The following is a 21,636-nucleotide window of genomic DNA, read 5'->3' as shown; positions in this document are numbered from 1 at the left end:
CATCTCCATCTACTGCAAAGGGGACACTTGGAACATTCTTTCACAAAAACAAAAAAGGCAAGGGGTTGGCAAACAAAACACACTGAAGCTATAGGTAGAGCAGTATAGAGGAGTATAATTAATAAAATGCAAACTCTGCTTGCTATTTTAAAATACTCCCTTAAACAAATGCATTGGCTCTCTTAGTTACCTGTATTACAACATCTACACAGACGGTCATCTAGGGAAAGTTTTCACACTCTAGAAAAGGATGCATATTAAGGACATTTAATCAGTGTACCAATAATTGCTTCCTGCTGGTTGATTAAGTTAGTAAGATGAATTACTGACTTGATGTTATGTTAGAAGGTTACAGTAAGGTTTGCCACCATTTATAGAGGAATCAAAGACAATAGTATTATATAAAAGCACATAGCTTTTTATTGTTAGATTTAGTCACAGTCCTTGTGCTAAGTTTCACAGTTTGTGGCAGATCATGTTACAATCTCAGCAGTAGCATTACAAATAAAGTACAAGAGCAATAAGCCAGAAGGATCCCAAAATAGGAACACCAAACAGTGACACAGCCCAGAGTTATAAAACAAAAAACCTATGAACAACAGCAGGCCACTTAAAACAGTCATACATACAAATATTCCCAGGCATTTCACCATAAATTCCCATAAGCATTTGACACACAACACAACAACCAATTGACATTACATATTAAAATTTTTATATCACATACCACAGTTCACACTCCCTGTCATACATGTAGGTGACCCAGCAGACTATCACTCCCAAAAGCTCTCCCATAATTTGAGTCACACAGACGATGACATCACTATACAGTGTTTATTGAAAGGTAACACTTTACATTTTAAATCAGCATGTTTAAGAAAGTGAGCCTATCTCAAGACAGTCCCACATCATCTGTGACAATCCTATTCTGAGAGCAAACCAGTTAAATCCGCTGCCTTCTTCAAAACAAGAAAACAAAATGACAAATGTTTAGCGTGGCCCAATACTGAAGATGCTTGTGCTCAGGTTACGGGCACACTCCCCTCTATCAATGGTCCTAAGGACGTATTGCATTGTAGCTCTACCCCACATCCACTTCTCTTGCGGATTAGATTGACACAATTAAAAAACCATTAACAACTAAAACAGCAGAATTGCATCTATAGACCAAAACTTGTGATTGCTGATAAGCGTAAACATTTTAAATAAATTTAGTATTAATAAAATATCAGGATTAGAATTGCACTGGATGGTGATGATGAAGGTTATCCCTTCATCAATCCATCGATCATCCATCCATCCTTCCATTATCTAACCCGCTTATTCCTGGTCAGGGTTGCAGGGTGATGAGGATTATGATTGACAATTTAAATACATAAACCATGATATGGGAGAAGTTCCCATAGCCAACGACAGTATGACAAAACACTGCATCACACGAGGCTAGCGATAACCAACAAATAGCTCAGGGCTATTTGCTTTTATGCAAGTACCACTTTCCTCTTATATATATGTTGTCTTTTAACATTATAATTTTTTCTGTTAAAAAAAAAAACAGATAGACTGGCACATTAGTCAAACTTAAAATAAAATAGAAAAAAGTTTAACTGAATTTTCTTTGAAATTAATTGATGCAGAGGATTGTTAGATGTTCTCCCACAAACATGGCAGAGAGCCAAAAAGTAAAACACAGCAGAAACATCCACTCCAGAACAAGTAGAACCAATGGCTGGGAATCTTGCACTTGTGAGTCTGCATGAAAAAAAGTGCAAGCCTGACAAAAGGCTTTGTGTTAGCAGTGGGACAACAAAGCTTCTCCATCAACTGAGAGCCCAGAACATTTCTCTTTCTCCTATTTTGGGAACTTTAGAGATAATTATCTCTTTTAGGATTACACACAAGGGTAAAGAATTCCAGTGGAATTTGAATATGAATGAGGCGGGACAAGCACTGCAGAGTCTGCACTTCCCATCCACTATATATACCACAGGCAGAGTTCTCAAACAATTGTGCAAAGGCAAGACAGTCAGAGTGAACCAGCTAAAACCAAACAGGCCAAAATGGGAAAGGTAAGAAACATCACTAAAATCTACAGAGACTTTTTTGTCTTTGACCAGTATTTCTAAATATCAGAAATAATTATTTAATTTTTTAAAAAGTAAACATTGTTGCGTTACCTGTTTTTTTAATTGATCCATGTGAACCTTCCTTCATTACTGCAGATCATTTTCTACGAGGACAGGAACTTTGGAGGTCGCCACTATGAGTGTATGAGCGACTGTACCGACCTCAGCTCATACTTCAGCCGCTGCAACTCCTGCAGGGTGGAGAGTGGCTGCTTCATGCTGTATGAGCGTCCCAACTACATGGGCCACCAGTACTTCCTGAGTCGTGGGGAGTACCCTGACTACCACCGCTGGATGGGCATGTCTGACAGTATCCGCTCCTGCCGCATGATCCCCATGGTAAGTGTCTGAAACTGTGGCCTGGTTGTGGGTCTTCCTCCTTCCTCCTATAGTAAACTTTGGGTAGCCTCTTTCACAGTGAGATGGAAGTCTGATTATATGACCCAAGAGTAGTGGTCCCTGTGGCCAAATGTGGTCAGCCTTGGTCATGTCAGCATGTACCTGATTTGGAAGGAGATCAGAATTATATCTATCCTCTTTATCATGGGCAGAAGGCTGAGAACCACAACGTGTGTGAACTCAATTCCTCTTCAGCTGTCCAATATAAAACACATAGCTTAAGACCCAAAATCATCTGTAATCATCTGTAATCATCTGACTTAGTTTATTATTCTATTTACTTGACACACCAGTCTTGATGATGACAATGTAAAACATGCATTGACTAATTCCTGACTGTTGACTAATGATAGACTAATTCTTTTCTAAAATAGATGAGGGGGTCCCACAGAATGCGCATGTATGAAAGGATGGAGTTTGGGGGCCAGATGATGGAGCTGATGGACGACTGCACCAACTTCATGGACCGCTTCCACATGTCCGACATCCAGTCCTGTAATGTGATGGAAGGCCACTGGCTGTTCTATGACCAGCCCCACTACAGAGGCCGGATGTACTACATGAGGCCTGGAGAGTACCGGAGGTACAGTGACTGGGGCGGCATGAGCTCCAGGATCGGGTCCGTCAGGCGCATCATGGATTATTGAATGCAACTCCTTTGCTCTCCTCACTCAGGGAATTCTCAAGACTTGCCTTTCAATTGACTTGAATTTAAATCACACTACAAGCCCATTTCTCTGAAATTTTATGTGAAACACGTTGACCAGTTATGTGGAAACATGTTGACCAGGTAGAATATTGCAATAAACAAGATGTGGGTAAAAAAAACTTTGTACTTGTTGACCTTATTCATTCAACCAATACAGGATATAGACTACATGGCCAAAAGTATGTGGACATCTGATATCCAGCATCTCATATAAAATAATGGGCATTAATATGGAGTTGCTCCATCGTTGCTGCTTTAACAACCACCACTCTACTGGGAAGGCTTTATAATAGAAGTTGGAGCATTGCTGCAGGGATTTGCTTCCATTCAGGCAGAAGAGCATTAGTGTGGTTAGGCACTGATTGGGCGATTAGGCCTGGCTTGCAGTTGGCTTTCCAATTGATCCCAAAAGTATGTGATGGGGATGAGCATAGGGCTCTGTGCATGCCAATCAAGTTCTTCCATACCATCCTTGATGTAACAAATGAGTTATAGATTTTCCTGAGTCCGAGGTGGGATTTGCGGGAACAAATGCTAATGTTTTACGTTCATAGAAAAGTACTTGCAGCTTAATGTCAATGCCATAGACAGTCACATATACATTTGCTATGGGCTATAGGATATTCTGCCAATTAATAACATCAGATAACATGTCTCGTCTATTTACTGTAGTTAGGCGAATGATTTAATCAAATCAATTCCATGTTTTGCACAACATGATTAGGCTATGTAGGTTCAATCTCCCACAACAGTGCAGTGTAAATGGGGCATAGCCCAGCGAAACTTAGACTAACATTAGATCAATGTAGCTCTAGAAGCATAGCTGACATTAGTGTGTGCTTCTTGGGCTACTTTTTTCAAACCTTCTTATTGCAACCACTATTCAGTAACTAACAGAATATAATCTTTTCCAGCATTGTCTGAATGGAAGATCGAATGATACCTTAGATGTAGCTAAGGAGTAATACTGCTACATATTACAACAATACTTAACCCAATTAACCCTAATCATTTTTAATTTCCAGTTTGATGTTTTTCCTATTTACATATAAAATATGACTGTATCAAGCTAAACTATTTTTCGTAGATAAATACAACTAAAAATTGTACCACCCTAATCTATCTGTCATTGTTTAAATAATTCTTCCAAGCAGATGCTGTCTGCTGACGCCATTTTCTTTCTTTGTACATAGCAACAGTTGCTAAGGAGGGCAGAACTTGTGGATATTTTGATAACGACCAATTGGCAAACAAATAAAATAATTTAATTTTCTCTTTTTAAAAAATAAAATGCAACTCGTTTCCTGTGTTGTTTATTTTGTAAAACATTTTGTTAATCTTTATCAAGGGGGGGCAAAAATTTCAGAGCCAACTCTATGAGCGTCAATCACTTTTTATTGTAGGATATCTTGTTTTAATTACCGCCTTTGAGAGACAGACAATTTAATTTGATCTGGCAGTCTTGCTCATTGTTCACATTGTGATTAAATGGCTGCTCTCTGTTTGACATGACCTAGGAATGTGGTCCTTCTCCCCTCCACAAACATCAATGGAAGCATCCTTGGAGCAATAGTTGTTACAGATTGTAGTCCTAAAACCCGGAAGTTTGCATTTTGGACCCATGTGTTCCCTTGGCAGATGACCAATGTTTTTGTCCACAGGAATTTTTTTTCTGCCAAAAATAAGGTCTGTGGTGAACATAAGAGAGTTTCATGTTTTGTTCTACAAGATAAATTACACCCATTAATACCTCAACAATACCTACATTGAACCTACAACAACGGTCGCATTCTGTCAACCGCCATCCAAGTATCCATACTAGCCCACCTATACACGACTACCATTTTAGTTTCAATGTAGCAACTTGTTAGCAACTTACTTTTTTAAAGCACATGATGGCTTTGGAATTTATGGCTGAGATATTAACGAATGTAATTTATCTCATAGAACAAAACGTGAAACTGTCTTAGGCTTACATTAACCACAGATCTTCGTTTCTGCAGAAAACAAAATCCTGATGGGATTTCTGAGTTGGCCCACAAAAAGACATCATCACTGTAACACTCTATTACAAACCTGGGGTATCCTGGAATCTTCTCTCCTTGAAAGGTTTATTATCTTCTGAAGAAACACAGAACCCCAAAACTATTGGGGGTCAAGGGTCCAGCATGGCCATAGTATACAAGGATCATGGCAGAAACCAACATGGTACAATTTTATTACAGGTAAAATGTTTTGCCTGAAGTTGGCAATTACTATTGGCTGGATTTAACCAATATTTGTCTACAGCTATCACCTCTGTTGTTAGAAGGAGGAGTAAACTTCCATTTCTGGAGGGCTATTCAATAGTTGAGCTAGACCTCCTAACATGCTCATGTTTGGTCTTGTTAGAAAGAGGATAAAATCATGAATCTGATGATAAAAATATCATACTGCTTAGCCCTATTTCCAATAACATAATTCAACTTTAATAAGTAAATTTGTCAGCTTTTCGATAAGCCAGTTCTTGTCTACACTTTTCGTAGCTTAACATTAGCCAGTTAAAATTTGCAGGGTAAAATTTGAAAGTAGACATTGGGCATGGACCTTCTGTTGGCATCTGGGGAATCTGAACCTTGCATCTTGATGTTTGGTATGCACTGGGTCTGACATTCTGGGTCTTACAAGCCCATCTGAAATTTTTACATTTTTAACCCTGCCTTTTTGGCATATTCTGCTGTCTTGTGGTTTTTAAACTTTGATCTTGGCTTTTTAGGACTATTTTTGTAGAAACAAGCTGTGGTTTGGTATTTTCTTTCATTCATTTCTTTTGTGACTGTAACCTGTGCATGTATGTAACATTCCTTATTCTTAAAGGCGGTGACCCATCAACTGGAAAGGATCCCATTGAAACTGCCAAAGAAGAGAACAAAACTCTTTGCATTTATGGCTTCCCAAGCCCCAACTGCAACCACACAGTTACCTACATCAGAGGAGATACCACGCTATCTAAGTCTAGCATGCAATAGTGAGGAGTCTCATCCTCTCCAGTACTAGAAAGAAAACCTGAAACTATCCCTTTACTTGGCCAAACTTGCATCCCAATACCTAGCCACCCCTGCCTCATCTGTACCTATAGAACTCATTTTCAATCTCACAGGCAAGATATTTTGGCCTGCAATCTTAGTGATGTGAAATTTGAAAAGTAATGATGATTTGAAGCAATGACAATATTATAATATAAGAATAAAGAAATATGACTTTATTAATGAAATATTAGTCATTATTGTGTTAACGTTTGCAGCATCATGTATCACTGCATAGCCAAACTAGACAAAACATGATCTCATTTGATAGTTTCACTTTAAATTGAAATAGTTCAAGTTACATACATCAAATACCACCTAAATGTACCTTCAACATTTTATGGTATTCAGTACTGATAATGCATAACACTACTGATATGTGGCAAGAAAAAAGAAAAAAAACAAGAACATGACTGAATTTCACTGAATCAAATTCAACTTAATGAAATTACAATATACGTCCAATTCTGTTGGAATTTATGATGCGGGGACTTGGTATAGAAAGTGCTGCACTGGTAAAGGTATCATCCAATATGGATGTATCTGACTCCTACATACAATAATATAATGCACTATATCTGAATGCTCAATAATAGAAAAATGAGAAATCAATTTCTATACCAATATAATTGCTCAGAGAAAATAACAATGAACAATTAATACGTCTTTTTCCTAAGAGTATAGGTGTCAGAATTATTCACATCCCTGTTTTCAGCACTTTGAGAATTCTTCATGCCTCCCACACATTATAATAGTTTCAAACAGCAAAAGTTAGGTACACTTTCAAATTTAATGGCAGTCTTCTAAAACACTGGCCTTTCAGCACCACAATCAAGTACAAAATGTAATGATATTTCTCGAGTATTGGAAACTTTATTAGATTGGTGAATATATTGGGAGGCATCTTTGACCATTCATCCATACAGAAACATCCAAGATCTTTCTGACTCTTTGGTCTGTGCTTGTGGACTGCCATGTTTGATTAAAACCACCACTGTTTCACTGAGTTCAAATCTGATGAATGAGATGTCGTTCCATTTGATCCATTTGCTGTGAAACAGTGTCATAACATTAAAGACCTACCACCATATTTTACCGTTTTCTGATGCCAAAATCACCAATAATGTGCATGGGCAAAAATGTTTTGATTTAATCTGACTTAAAAGCTCACTTCACACCTGATGAAAAACATTATGAATTAAATAATTTGTATAGCTTATTCAATGTATAGTTTCTTTTATACAGGTTTCTTTGCTCTTCTTTATAAAGGGCATGAATAATTTTAGTGATTAATGTGTTTGATAACATGATTGGCCTAATCACAGTAATTTAAGCCAAATATTGGCTTGGATACTTTTTTGGGCTTTGACACTTGCATTCATATACCAACATTTTTAAAAATGGCAGGTAGGATTAGGGCAGGGGTAATCAAATTCCATCAGCAACTTAAATGATTCTGTTTAAGTGCAAACACAAACCAGAATCCAGGCCTCCAGGAGTCTGACAACCCTGATTTAAGGAGGCTTGAGTCAACAAAGTCTAACGGAAGACAAAACAGTTTACATAAACAAACGTTCTACATGATGATAGAGAAAGTTCTCACCCGGCCCTGGCGGAGAGCCATAAAGTAGAAAGCAAGACAAAAGCCCCTTTGCATAGGGTAAGCCTGCATAGTCATCTTTTAGTCTTGAGTCTTTGTTGTGAAAATAATGCCTGTCTTTGTGCTGCAGAAAAATCTGTAAAAATATCTTTGGGCCAGTCATCCTAAGAGACAAAGACTACCAAATTGTTCTCTTTCCGCCCTTTTTTAGGATTTTTTAACACATAATTGTCTCTTTTGGGTAAAATGATGACACAGTGGCAAAAGGTTCTGTGGTTTTAGAACATGAATGACATCTGCATACTCTGCACACTGCTTCTCCTATAAATACTGCAGGTGGTGTCCTCAACCAGCACTGCAAAGGTATCACCACAACCAGAGCAAAATGGGAAAGGTAAGCCTACACTTTCACAGGCCTGCTCTCTGTTCTGCACTCAGTCTTAAGGAGCCACCCAGCAAATGTATTGGAGATATATGCTTCCTCAAATAGGTATTAGCGTATACCATTTTGCTCCTCTGAGTATGGCATTTGGTGCTAGCATTAGCTTGTTGCATACACTGTGCAGTTTGTTGGTTTGTGTGTGATTGAGGCAACTTCTTCTGTTGGTTTGGGGTGCAGATCATCTTCTACGAGGACAGGAACTTTGGAGGTCGCCACTACGAGTGCATGAATGACTGTACTGACCTCAGCTCCTACTTCAGCCGCTGCAACTCCTGCAGAGTGTCGAGCGGCTGCTTCATGCTGTATGAGCACTCCAACTACATGGGCCACCAGTACTTCCTGAGCCGTGGGGAATACCCCGACTACCACCGCTGGATGGGCATGTCTGACAGTATCCGCTCCTGCCGCATGATCCCCATGGTAAGTGTCTGAAACTGTGGCCTGGCTGTGGGTCTGTGAAGAGGCTGGAGCAGAAGTATTCCTCCTTCATCCTATAGTACACCTTGGGTAGCCTCTTTCACAGCGAGTAACTTACCCATGGTAAGTTTTTGCCCCCACACAGGAGGCAAAATAATACATGACAGAGATTCCTGGTCCTTTCCTGGAACCAAATTGCTTCTAAACTGCCAGCTTCACAATGCTTTCCTATCCACTTTGTTTTACGATCACACTTCTGGATAAGGGTCTACATTATGCGGAAAGAACAGAGAAATGAGAGAAAAGGGTAGAGAAATGGTGGTGTCCAAGGGAATCAAATTTAAATATTGAAACTTTAGAATTTTAAACGATAATTATCTTAGATCAGGATTATCTACTGAAAACAAGATCATTTTGATCTGGAAGTAGCTTTGTCTAGTTTAACTGCATTTAACTTAGTTTTTATTTAAAATGCTAATATTAACATTCTGGTGTGGTATAACAGGTGATAATATCAATCTAATCCTTTTACAAATAGATGAGGGGGTCCCACAGAATGCGATTCTATGAAAGGATGGAGTTTGGAGGCCAGATGATGGAGCTGATGGACGACTGCCCCAACTTCATGGACCGCTTCCACATGTCCGACATCCAGTCCTGTAATGTGATGGAAGGCCACTGGCTGTTCTATGACCAGCCCCACTACAGAGGCCGGATGTACTACATGAGGCCCGGAGAGTACCGGAGGTACGGTGACTGGGGCGGGATGAGCTCCAGGATCGGGTCCGTCAGGCGCATCATGGATTACTGAATGCCTTTCTTCTCCTCTCTGTCTTTTCAAAGCCTAACCGAATCTGGGAAATCATTGAGCTTACCTTTTGAATGATTGCAGCCTATAAAAATTCATTTGTGTTGCAATACAAAGGTTTGAAATAAATTTAATGAATTGGAGAAAAGCACAAACTTTGTACCTGATCATTTTTACCCTCCTCCTCATGTTTCTGAATTTCATAGCTCTGCATACCTTGCTGCACCATGCAACAGTGTAAAATATAACACAATTTTGTAATAAGTCAGAAACATAAACATGGACATCTCTAATACTAATAGTGTACACACTTTGAATAAATAGTCAGCCATCCCATTACTCATCCTTTTACTGCAGGTGTGCAAACCTTTTATCCTGAAGTAGACAGTCCTTCCATATGAGTCCATTCGGGTACGGTTAAATGAGGATGTTTTTTTGGGATAGTTCAGAATCCCAAAATGGTTACCAGCTAAAACCAGCATATTGCTGATTTTTAGGATTTCTGCATCTATAATTTTAGATAAACACGTATGTTTTCAATATATTATATCAACAATTCACCATTGTTAGTGCATTTCTAAAAATTACTTAAAAAAAAAAAAATCTGAGTTTTTAGGAAGCTTTGAATAAATTCTGAATTTTGGGAACTGTGTTGGGACTTGGTAATGTCATTTGGTTTCTTGGTTGTTAGTTACGTGATACACCTGGCTTGTTTGGGGAAAACTTTTAGGTGCTTTTGATCTCTGCAGAATTTTGGTTCCACACTTAATGGCCACAAATATTGCTTCCTTCCACTCTACAATTTATGAAAATGGTTGCATTTAAATAAAAATATACTCTGAAACACATCATTTGCATTAACAGAGGGAAGATGGCACATTTGCAACAAAGTATGTTCAATTACTGAATTCACTCATTGCTGAAAAAGTATGACTATCAAGGCATCTGTGTACCTGCAATCAGTGTGGCATTGCATGCTGGGAAGTGTGATTATTTTAGAGTTATGTGCATTTCTGTTGGCTGCTATAAACTCATTGCCCTCATCAGGTCAGAGTTTCATCTTGCGTGTTAGGACAGATAAATTGGTATTTGTAAAGGCAGCTGAGGCCAGGCCCATTTTTCTGTATACACTCCTTGTTTTCTGGCATCAAGAACAATATAATGGTGCCCAGAAATATTCTCCTTTACCAACACACAGACCTGTTTAAATCCAGGGACTGCCAGGCCTTATGTATCGAGGTCTGCATGTTAATGATGGTTTGGATGGCCATTGGTTTTCTGTGCTAATCTGCTGATGCCACAGAGATTGCAGGGTGGACTAGTGTACAGTAGCCTTTTCTGTCAATTGTGATGAACTTGTGGGAAAAAAACACAGAACAATTACTGATTACACACCAAACTGCAGCCATATATATGCTCGACTGTAATAGCAGACAAGGAGTGATTTGAATGACAATACTTTATGCTGTGCCATCAAACATCTGCTTCCGTTTTTATAAAAGGAGCTGGAGAGAGAGGGAATGAGAGCGGCGATACTTCACAAGTTAACATGCCCATGACAGGGGAAAAGGTAAAGGACAAGTGCTCTAGCATTCTATACATCATTTACTGAAACATAATTCCCCTACACAAAAAAATAAGAAGTGTTTTAATCTCGAACAGTCTTGTCACATCTATACCTCCACCATAGGGCATCTGTATTACTGGTTATTATTCTATGGAATGTTTTTTTTCTTCCTTTGAGCAACTTGAAAAAAAAACTGGACACTGTAAACAAAGCATGGTCCATTTTTGTAGATAGTCTACGAAGACAGTGTTGAATGTTGGCACCATGAGTGCATGAGTGACTGCGCAGACCTGCACTTATACTTTAACCACTGCAACACCATTGGGTGGAAAGCGGCCGTTTGATGGCCTCTGACTGCTCCAACTACATCAGAAACTATTACGTCCTGAAGAGGGGAGAACACACAGACAATCAGCAACCGATCGGCATCAGGCACCCTCCTCCCCATGGTAAACTGTGGGATTATTTGAGGATTTTGGCATGTGACCATGACTGAACACTTACTGGCCAGTGGGAGATATACATGCACTTGCATGAAGGAATTTTGTTCTGTAATCTGTAATAATATGCTCATTTTTGACATGCATTTCAGGGAACCTAGTAAGTTTTCCCAGCCCACAATAAATTTATCATTTATAAAGTTCAAATCATATTCTGGTACTGACATTGACTTTTTCAGTTTTTTGTAGTTTCTCAGCCTCTGTGTGTAACAGTGGGACCCCTAACCTAACACGAAAAATATTGCTGCAATTGCAAATGAAATGTTTTTAATAATGCCAATATTTTGGAAATTTTAACAGCCTTTAAATGAATACATCTAACCAAAAGTACCAAAAGTACATCACAATAGGGAAACAATTAAACATTTTCTGATTACTGTTACAAATTGGTGTAGGAGCATTCCAGATTGACTGCACTTTTGATATAGAGATCAGAGGCAACAAATTGTTCACCCCTTATTTTGAATGGCTTGGTTATTCAATCTCCTACAGCACTATGGTTTATTGAGGCTCTGTGAGCAGCCTGACGTGGGAGGCCAGAAGATGGAGTAGATGGTTGACTGCCTCAACACCATGGGCTGCATCCACATGTCCGACATCCACTCCTGTAACCTGATGGAAGGCCACTGGCTGTTCTATGACCAGTCCCACGACAGGGCCAGAATATACGACATGATTTCTGTTCTCCAATAAAATGTGTCTAAGTAATATGACCCCTCTCAATTTATATTTTTCTTTCAATAGTAGAATTTCAAGATGAATATTGTGAACCTGATAGAGGAATATGTTCCACAACAGTTTCTGGCATTCATTCATGAAAAACAATCATGTCCCACATTACAGGTAACATTAAGTGTGAATCTAATTCCATTCAATTTACTGTATATAAAAATGTGAAATGTATTAAGAGCATGACTTACTAATTTTAGTGGTCTGTGCATTACTTTATACAATTAGCACACTGTGTAATAGTATGAAACAGCACAACAGCATGATGAAGAAACGTATTTATGTAAAAATATGAGCAAAATATTTTCCAACTCAGGCTTCATTCAGACTTCAGATTTAGATTTCATCAAATCAAAAAATTTTCTAGATTTTTACAGTTAATTCATTAATTATGCTTTGTGAAATACCTCCATGATATTTTTAAAATGAAAATAGAGTGACACTGTTTATTCTTTTTGTTTGCCTCTTGGCCTGTAAAAACAAACCTGTTGAGTTTCCCAGGCAAAGCTCCCCAGTCAGGATCACTCCAGTGCTCAGTGACTGAATGTGACAGTACTATGACAGGAAAACCAGTTCACAGGAATGCTGACGTGGAAACACATTGAACCAAGTGAACAATAGCCAACCCATCACCAACTCACTGATACCTAGAGAGAGAGAGAGAGCGAGAGACAGAGAGAGAGAGAGAGAGGGGGAGGGAGGGATAGGTTTCTTTGGCCTACCAGAGTACCACATCCTGAAAATGGTGTTTTTTCATTGATTTTTAAAATAATTATATGAAATATGGTTTGTTCACAAAAATGTTATGAAAATGACCAACCTGCACCCAGGAAACTAACTACATAAATTCAGTTACACGATGCGTAGGCTACTCAATGTGATTATAAAAATAGAAAGAAGGGAGCCCGCACTCAAAAAAAAAAAAAAGATATCATATGTATCTTGGCAACACAGTTCATTTTCAGACCTTTACTGTGGACATTGAAGACAAACGTGCTTCGGCTTCAGCCATCCTCGGTATCTTAATGTTCTCTGCTGAACAGTTTCAGCTCTCGTCATTCTATTCTGTTCACAAAAAGAAATGTGCTGGAGAGAAACCTGAAACAATATTATAAAACACCCTTACCTACTGTAACACATAATTACTATTCAGAACAGACACAGTGAGTAATTAGACAACTTATTGGGTCTAAGAGACCAGCTGCTCTTGGGCCTTGAAGATGACCCTCTGCTTCAGAACTACAGGCCACAACGTTGGGGAACCTTTACTGACCTACAGCAGGAGGCCCCACCATCGGACATGGAACATGACCATGAGCGGTCCTCAGTGCTGCTATTGTGGTGTTTAATGTTTCAACCAATGACCACATGCAAGCACTGAAGAGGACGATCATGGAGAATGTTAAGGACCAGGAAAGGCATGTAACTCAGGAGCACAAGCAACTCTTCAGAGAGCCTGGAAAGGCAGACCTTTCTAAGTAAGTGCTTCTGCTTCTACCAGCTCCTGGAAGAAGGGGGCTCTACTTCTCAAACACATGGGATGATAATGGTAGATCCATTTGTCCAATGATCTCAGGGCCACCTCAATATTTATTGGCAAGTGTACATATGGCATAAAAGGCACAGGGATGTTTTTGATGATGTGATGCAAATCAGTTGACCGCCTGGTTGCCTGGTTATATTTTTGTGTGTGTGTGTGTGTGTGGGTGTGCGTATGTATTGGGTACATGGCGTAGTTGGCTAGATTTAACATTTTAGAGATACTGGGTAACCTTGGGCCAAGACAATCACTTGTCATCTTCCACCAAAAATCCATCTCTTCAGAGAACATCTGGACTAAGCAATCACTACATCTGCACTTAAAATTAAAAGCTCCTTAACTCTTACTTACCCTACCCTGATGGCACCTACTCTTTAAAAACATGATGCAATCTATTGTGATTTTTCTTGTCAATCTGAAGTGCATTCTGAATGAAAAATGCTGCATTGCTATTGGGAGGGGCATTTTTTGTGTTGTTCCTGAATTTAACATCTGTTCCATCTGAAGCTCTTCAGTGTCCCAATAGTTGGTGCTGTTTAAAGCTGGGGAATCTGCCAGGCTCTGTTTGATTGGAAAATTATATCTCCTCTGTCTGTCTCCCATCTACTGTATGTACAGTGCTATAGTGGGACAGGACAGGCTTTCTTTACAGCTTGGCTAATTTGCATAAGTGGGTTGAACATTCAGATGAGCCGAGAGAATGGACTGTAACCCTTTCCGTTGCACAACATATTTAATGAAAAAGAGAGGTTCCATACTGTTCTGGGTCTATTGTGCTGAAGATGTGTGTATACCATACTAGTCTTTTCCTTTGTCTATGGATGTCAAAACACCAAACCTGTAATTATATACACTTTTTTCAAATACAGATCTGTATATTTCTGAACCAATATTGTCCGCTGCAACAAAAACACCCACATGTGTCCCTGCCCTGACTTATAACTGAGTAGCATTTAAATAACAATGCTCTGTTTGTCGAGAGCTTGTATAAAAAGCTCTGAAAACATGTGGAACCTCTCCAACAGAGACCATGGGGAAGGTAGGACTTGTTTCCCTGCAATGATATTGCTCAATAATATCTAACTGTGACTTTGTACGCACACCCACACATACACACACAATCTTACATTGGGCATGCACGCACACATGCGTGCATGTGCACCAACATACTGTAGACACACAGATTTACTTACATTTTTTTCTGTTTTGCTCACTGTTCTGGAACTCAAAAAGTGGCATCTGTATTTTCCTCCAGATCATTTTTTACGAGGACAGGAACTTCCAGGGTCGAAGCTATGAGTGCAGCAATGATTGCACCGACCTGCACTCCTACTTCAACCGGTGCAACTCCATCCGGGTGGAGAGCGGCTGCTTCATGATCTATGAGCGCCCTAACTACATGGGCCACCAGTACTTCATGCGGAGGGGGGAATATCCAGATTATCAGCGTTGGATGGGGTTCAGCAGCTGTATCAGGTCCTGTAGGATGATTCCAATGGTAAGAGGCCAGTTTTTTTATTTCCATTATAGACAGATATATAGAGAGATATATTATACAATAGACTGCTGAGTATTGAGCAACCCTGCTGTCAGCCTCTTGGTCATAACATTAAAACAAAATGTCAAAAAAATGCATTCATAATCTGAAAAAAAGTCATTTGTAAACATTTTAGTATTACATATTAATGAAAAATAGATGGCTGGATAGATATTTTTGCTATAGTCTCAGTAAGATATTTTGTCCAAAACATGTACAGGTGATTTAACCAACAAACTATTTAAGTGATCCACCATTGTGCATATTCAGAATTATGCAAATATTTTATGATACGTTATAATATTTTATACTTTTTTCTCCTTATTGCAGCATAATGAGTTAAGTCTAAAACAATAAAATGTGAAAAACAAAAGCATTCAAAGCCAAATAATCCCTCAAAAACCAGAAGTGAAAACAAAAAATAATTTTCTAGATAAAAAGCACATGATAATAATCAATACAAATCATGAAAAATGATTTAAGTTAAGCTGGACTGATAACTTGGCAATGAACCATTATCTGCAAAATGGTTTCCCCACCACACACAAACACACGCACACACACATGCATGCATGTACATTCATGAACACCAAACACACATACACACACACAGACACGCACACACACAAATTTAGGACCATGCCAAAAAAAATGACAGAAAATGGTACTGCCTTGCTTCTCCTGTTTCGTAAGACTATGGTCCCATGATGTGCAAGATATATTTCAGCAGACCTTTTTCCACCATTTGACACAGTGGTGGAAAGTCCAGGGGACAGAAAGTAAAAGTCCTGCATGAACTCAGCTAGCTTATTTTACTAATTAGATATATCTCCTGGCTGAATAATTGTGCCGATTAGCAAATCTAGGTGATTAGAACAAAATACTGGGGAGGATTTTACTTTCTGAGCAATTTATTTTCCACCTCTGATTTGACAATACCATTTTGAACAGTATATGCAACTGAGGCGAACCCTATGTTTATCCACCACAGTGTTCAGCAATATTTCTGCTATTTACCATTATTTGTTGAAATGTGCACCTATGGCTTGATCCTACCTGTTAAGAATGGAATTAGTATGGAGAGGTCAAGATATTAATTCTCCTTAATGTGGTCTGTCTATGGTATTGATACTGTGCAGGCAGTGTAGTTGGCAAGGTTGAGATGTACGGGTGTAGCTGTTTTCAAGAAAAATATATTTTTAATTTAATTGGGTTAAATGCATTTATTACAAATGTATGCATGTTAAATCATGTATTTATAGTATAGTCATGTTGCATTTGTTTCTGTCCCAACAGTACAGAGGGTCATACCGGCTGAGGATTTATGAAAAGGCAGACTTCAGTGGCCACATGATGGAGTTTATGGACGACTGTCCCTGTGTGTCGGATCGTTTCCACCATCGCCACGTCTACTCCTGTAATGTGATGAATGGCTTCTGGATCTTCTACGAATACCCCAACTACAGGGGCCGGCAGTATTTCCTTAGGCCCGGGGAGTACAGGAGATATCGCGAATGGTGCGCTACGTGCGCCATAGTGGGTTCCTTCAGACGAGTGACCGATTTTTAGTGATTCTAGATGCATGTGCTGTAAATAAACTGTCATTAAAGATCTTTGACTTTTTACCCCCTTGTGTGTAGGTTTTTAAAGAAAAAAAACAAACATATACAATACATATTTAGGATGTTCTGTTTACCACATACAGTAGAACCTAGAGACACCAATGCATTGTGAATGCGGGTAGTTTAGGGCTATGAAATTATTAGAGCTTGCAAAGTGACATCAAAATCCACCAATTTTAAGAATGTGAACCTTTGACTGATTGACATCATAATTTACATCACTGTAGCCTTATTTTTAACAAGCTACTCTCATACTTTTCTCTCAGGTTCATAACTTGATAATAAAACCATAATACGTTTATAATAAAACCAGTGACAATTCTGGCCCTTCTTCATACCACACTGCTCACTGTCTCATTTTGTATTTGTAGCAATAGTGCTCAGACATGATCCATGCTGAACTGATTGTTGGAGAGTGACTCATTTATGTTAATTGCTTATACTTTTGCATCAGTGATAATAAGAAGCTTGAGAAGCCATAACTGCGTGTGCTACTTCCAGTTTCATGATCAGTTCTAGGGCTCATGTCTCTGGGGTTGTCCTGTACAGAATGCTATATGGTAGAAATATGGACACCCCAATTATAACTTCATATCAAAGTTTAATTTTAACTTTGATCTTCAAACTGCTTTGGAAACAGTTTAGCCAGTATGCAGCATATTACAGAGCATCACAACAGATCAATTTATTTGAGTAGAAAGAGACTGTAATGATGCATAACAGACAAATGATGGATAAAAGCACATTAATTATCTAAATGCAGCCTTAGACATATGTGACAGTGCTTTTCATTTAAATGTGCTAATGACATGAAGCATATTAAGAACATTGTGGAACATTCTGTGTAAATCAACGTCACAGTAAAGGACTGTAGTATAGAACATACTGCCCTAACATGCTCTGATCTTATCATTTCTTCTTGGAAATTGTGAGGAGGAATTTTCTGAAAGAAAGAGTTTAAATGCAAGAATCGTTGATCAATGTTTTCCTAATGTATTGATCTTAAGGGCCATCTACAATTCAGATTGTTTTTTAAATGGAATAACAAAAACTGAATAATCTCCTAACACTGTCTGTGCAATATGTCTTAAAAACTATACCCAATGGACATCCTGCTGGAAAATGTTTTGGGAATGCATACCCTATCCTTCCAGAAATGTTCTGAGAATCAAAAATAGTTAGCAGGGTGGTCATACACAACCATGTTTCTTTCTTTCAGAATGATTTGTTTTACGTGAAGGGTCATGAGAGCTCTCATAAGTATATTATATATAAGCTATATTTAAAATGTTACAGGGAATGAACAGAATGCATAATCTTCTGTATTTAACAGTTCCAAACATTTTCAGAGAACCTTACAAACTTAATCACGTAGCATGCATCATTTAGCACTCTTTGGACCTGGATATGACCCTACTGACACAACAGGAATAGATCTGTCTGGCTATCCTCGCAGCATAATCTGCTGCAGTTATGATCACTGTCCCGTTATGTTCTGGAGCCCTGAGCATTAACCATGTCAAAAAATACTGATATCTTTCAGAGTCTTTTTGCTTTATGATTTCCAGATGAATTGCAACCTACCTTGCACAGCTTTTAAGAAACAGTTTACCACAATTAGACAGATGTGATTTTCAATCAATATTCTTGCGTTATTTGTACATACAGGCAGACATTTTATGGATGGGAAAGCAAGCCATGTAATCCTGTTTAATATTAAATACAGCTTTTCCATCATTCCTATGTAACATGGAGTACATTCTTAACTCAAGAACATAGTTTCTAGAGAAAAAAAAAAAACTGCACAGCTTAGCTATAGCCTTGTAGTGAGAGTGATATACAGGGTGGTATTAAGAAAACAGTAGATATACTGTACCAATTTGATAAATTACATGTTCTGTTCCTCTCCCTTCATTTTGCATGCACATTGATGGTGGTGCCACTTGTTTGTTTGAAACGTTGCATATCTCAAGCGATGTTTGTTTACCATATAAAATTCACTTTTGTAAGTCGCTTTGGATAAAAGTGCCTTCCAAATGACTAAAATATGATTTGCAATTGTATGAAAAGGACATGCTATAATTGTTATAGCACCTTCTCATTTTTATTTCTATTTCTTTTTAGGTGTTTTTTTTTTTTTTTTGTGAGAATCCAGACTTGTTTTGGAACCCTTTATGTGTATGGTAATTATTCAGCCAGGGGAACATTCTCATTTTAACAGCAAACAAAGCATATGCTTATGTTGTACCAGACAATGCAAGCGACTACTGCCAGAAATGTATGGATGTCAACTATTGTTCTTTTTTGTCCGCATTCAGCGAAAGTCATACCGCTTAGTCATCAGCTTCTTCTATTTGAATAACAACGCATCATGCCCCCATGTTTACTGTATAAAAACAACCAGCAAACAGAGGATTGGTAGTGCCAACTGAAGAGCTGTAAACCTCCTCCAAAATGGGCAAGGTAAGGATAGCTCTGTAGTGCTGTCTGAGGTCTTTCTGAATACATTAAATGATTATCATATATATATATATATATATATATATGATAATCATTTAACACAAAACGATAAATAAAACCTGTTAAAAACATTAACTGTATATTGCATAATATATGCTGCATGTGCTGTTTTTTCTGCCGTTTTAAATTTTTAGAATTTGTGGACTGACACTTTGTGGTGTCTGTAAAAGTAGCTTGTAGCTGGAAGGTAGTTTGTTTGGTGACTTGAACAGAGAATACATGTCTGTACATGTATAATAGATGAGAACATGTCTTTGTAATAAAGTCTATTTATTTAGATACAGTTTTTCATTTTCCAAAAGGTCGAGTACTTTGCAAAACCTGCCAAACACTAGAATTTATTCTTGTTGCTTTTGTTTTTCACTAAAGTATATATATAATATATAATAATACTATATATAATACTCAGTCATACGGCAACTAAGCCTAAAACTTTGATTGAAACTTTTCGTAGTGCTGTTAACGAATTGGTTTTTGGACACCCTTTAAGGCCATAACATTCAATAAATTTGTTTGCAGATCATCTTCTATGAGGACAGGAACTTCGGCGGTCGCTCCTATGAGTGCATGAGCGACTGCCCCGAGATCAGCTCCTACCTGAGCCGCTGCAACTCCTGCAGGGTGGACAGCGGCTGCTTCATGGTCTACGACCGTGCCAACTACATGGGGAACCAGTACTTCCTGAGGAGGGGAGAATACTCTGACTACTCCCGCATGGGCATGTTCGAGTCCATCCGCTCCTGTCGAATGATCCCCATGGTGAGTTCTGTTCTATCACGGCCAAGAACTAGCAGCCCATGCGGCCCGTGTTTAGAGAATGTATATTAGGCTAAACCTATGCATTTGTAAATTCCTGCAAGTATGGTTGCGCAAGCACCTTCATAAACCTGACATTGCAGTGCTACTTAAAATGGACTGATTGCATGCTTCTGCCAAGTTCCTCCTGTTTTATTAGCTTCTGTATGTCTGTTTTTTGAATTTTCTGTTTTATTTGCTCACCAACAGCACAGAGGAAACTTCAGGATGAGGATCTACGAGAGGGAGAACTTCGGAGGTCAGATGATGGAACTGATGGATGACTGTGACTCCATCATGGACCGTTACCGCATGTCCGACTGCCAGTCCTGCAACGTGATGGACGGCCACTGGCTGATGTACGAGCAGCCCCACTACAGAGGCAGGATGATGTACATGAGGCCTGGGGAGTACAGGAGCTTCAGAGATATGGGATACAGCAACATGAGATTCATGTCCATGAGGCGCATCATGGATTCCTGTTAGATGATGAAAAGACTTAAATAAATGTTTCAACAGCACATTTGAATTCTAGTTCCTTTATTTTCTGGTTTTATCATAAAAAAATGACAGTTCCACTAAAATGGAAAACAACATTTAAGACAATTTCATAAGCACACAAAGAATCAGAATCATCTATGAATGTAATCATACTTCTGTGTGCACACCAGTGTTTCCCATACAATTAATTTATTTGGGCGGCCCGCCCTAATAGATTTCCCCCGACCCAAAAAGATTTTTTTTGGTATTTAGCTGCTTATTTCTATAGCAACACATTATATATTTCCATAGGTAATACATTATACTTGAGTATTTGTTATTTTTTCTTTTAAATTCCAAATTGACATACAGCCGACCCTTGTTTGGCTGCGTGAGCTGGCCCTGCCCCCCTCCCTCTCATAGCTGGTGTATGTACAACAGAGCAGGGAGGATCAGTGCCTGAAAGCAAACATAAATAGAAGGACAGTCGTACGACTGTATCTATGCCATGTAACAAAATATTTTACATTTTTCGAAATTTATAAAATTTACCTGTTGTTATGCATTGTTTCTACAAAAGAACTTGTCCTCTGCCCTAACCAAGACTGCAAAGTCATCAACATTATTTTGATTAATGTTAGCTAGCTAGCATTTGGCAAGCATCAGCGTTTACCCTGCTAACATTAGGTTAGATAGCTAGAGTTAGTTAATGAAAATGGGAATTGCTAGAGTTAGCTAGAGTTAACTTTTAACTCCTGACAGAGATGAGTAGCTTATACA

At 38.6% G+C, this 21,636-nt stretch overlaps 4 protein-coding genes across 7 annotated transcripts; all 4 read left to right on the top strand.

The window, feature by feature from the left end:
* Window positions 1–1,973: 1,973 nt before the first annotated feature.
* LOC118213799 (gamma-crystallin M2-like) lies at window positions 1,974–3,172 on the top strand. 2 transcript variants are annotated; one of them, XM_035392969.1, is made up of 3 exons: window positions 1,974–2,069; window positions 2,223–2,465; window positions 2,900–3,172. In XM_035392969.1, the coding sequence occupies exons 1-3, from the start codon at window positions 2,061–2,063 to the stop codon at window positions 3,170–3,172; spliced, it is 525 nt and encodes a 174-aa protein (XP_035248860.1). In that variant the 5' UTR covers window positions 1,974–2,060. The 2 variants fall into 2 exon arrangements, with proteins under 2 accessions (XP_035248860.1, XP_035248861.1); XM_035392970.1 differs by having other exon boundaries at window positions 2,223–2,471.
* Window positions 3,173–8,274: 5,102 nt separating this feature from the next.
* Window positions 8,275–9,569, top strand: LOC118213800 (gamma-crystallin S-1-like). Of its 2 annotated transcripts, none has more exons than XM_035392972.1 (3): window positions 8,275–8,293; window positions 8,519–8,761; window positions 9,297–9,569. In XM_035392972.1, the coding sequence occupies exons 1-3, from the start codon at window positions 8,285–8,287 to the stop codon at window positions 9,567–9,569; spliced, it is 525 nt and encodes a 174-aa protein (XP_035248863.1). In that variant the 5' UTR covers window positions 8,275–8,284. The 2 variants fall into 2 exon arrangements, with proteins under 2 accessions (XP_035248863.1, XP_035248862.1); XM_035392971.1 differs by having other exon boundaries at window positions 8,519–8,767.
* Window positions 9,570–14,932: 5,363 nt separating this feature from the next.
* LOC118213797 (gamma-crystallin M2-like) lies at window positions 14,933–17,018 on the top strand. 2 transcript variants are annotated; one of them, XM_035392966.1, is made up of 3 exons: window positions 14,933–14,941; window positions 15,158–15,400; window positions 16,736–17,018. In XM_035392966.1, exons 1-3 carry the CDS (start codon window positions 14,933–14,935, stop codon window positions 17,006–17,008), a joined length of 525 nt encoding a protein of 174 aa, XP_035248857.1. In that variant the 3' UTR covers window positions 17,009–17,018. The 2 variants fall into 2 exon arrangements, with proteins under 2 accessions (XP_035248857.1, XP_035248858.1); XM_035392967.1 differs by having other exon boundaries at window positions 15,158–15,411; window positions 16,741–17,018.
* Window positions 17,019–19,515: 2,497 nt separating this feature from the next.
* LOC118214373 (gamma-crystallin M3-like) lies at window positions 19,516–20,862 on the top strand. The gene is made up of 3 exons (XM_035394283.1): window positions 19,516–19,524; window positions 20,095–20,340; window positions 20,587–20,862. Exons 1-3 carry the CDS (start codon window positions 19,516–19,518, stop codon window positions 20,860–20,862), a joined length of 531 nt encoding a protein of 176 aa, XP_035250174.1.
* The last annotated feature ends 774 nt before the right edge of the window (window positions 20,863–21,636 follow it).

The sequence above is a fragment of the Anguilla anguilla genome, chromosome 15, assembly GCF_013347855.1.
Source record: "Anguilla anguilla isolate fAngAng1 chromosome 15, fAngAng1.pri, whole genome shotgun sequence".
Taxonomy (NCBI): Eukaryota; Metazoa; Chordata; class Actinopteri; order Anguilliformes; family Anguillidae; genus Anguilla; species Anguilla anguilla.
Note: the sequence above shows the minus strand (reverse complement) of the source record. Positions and strands in the feature narration are given on the sequence as shown.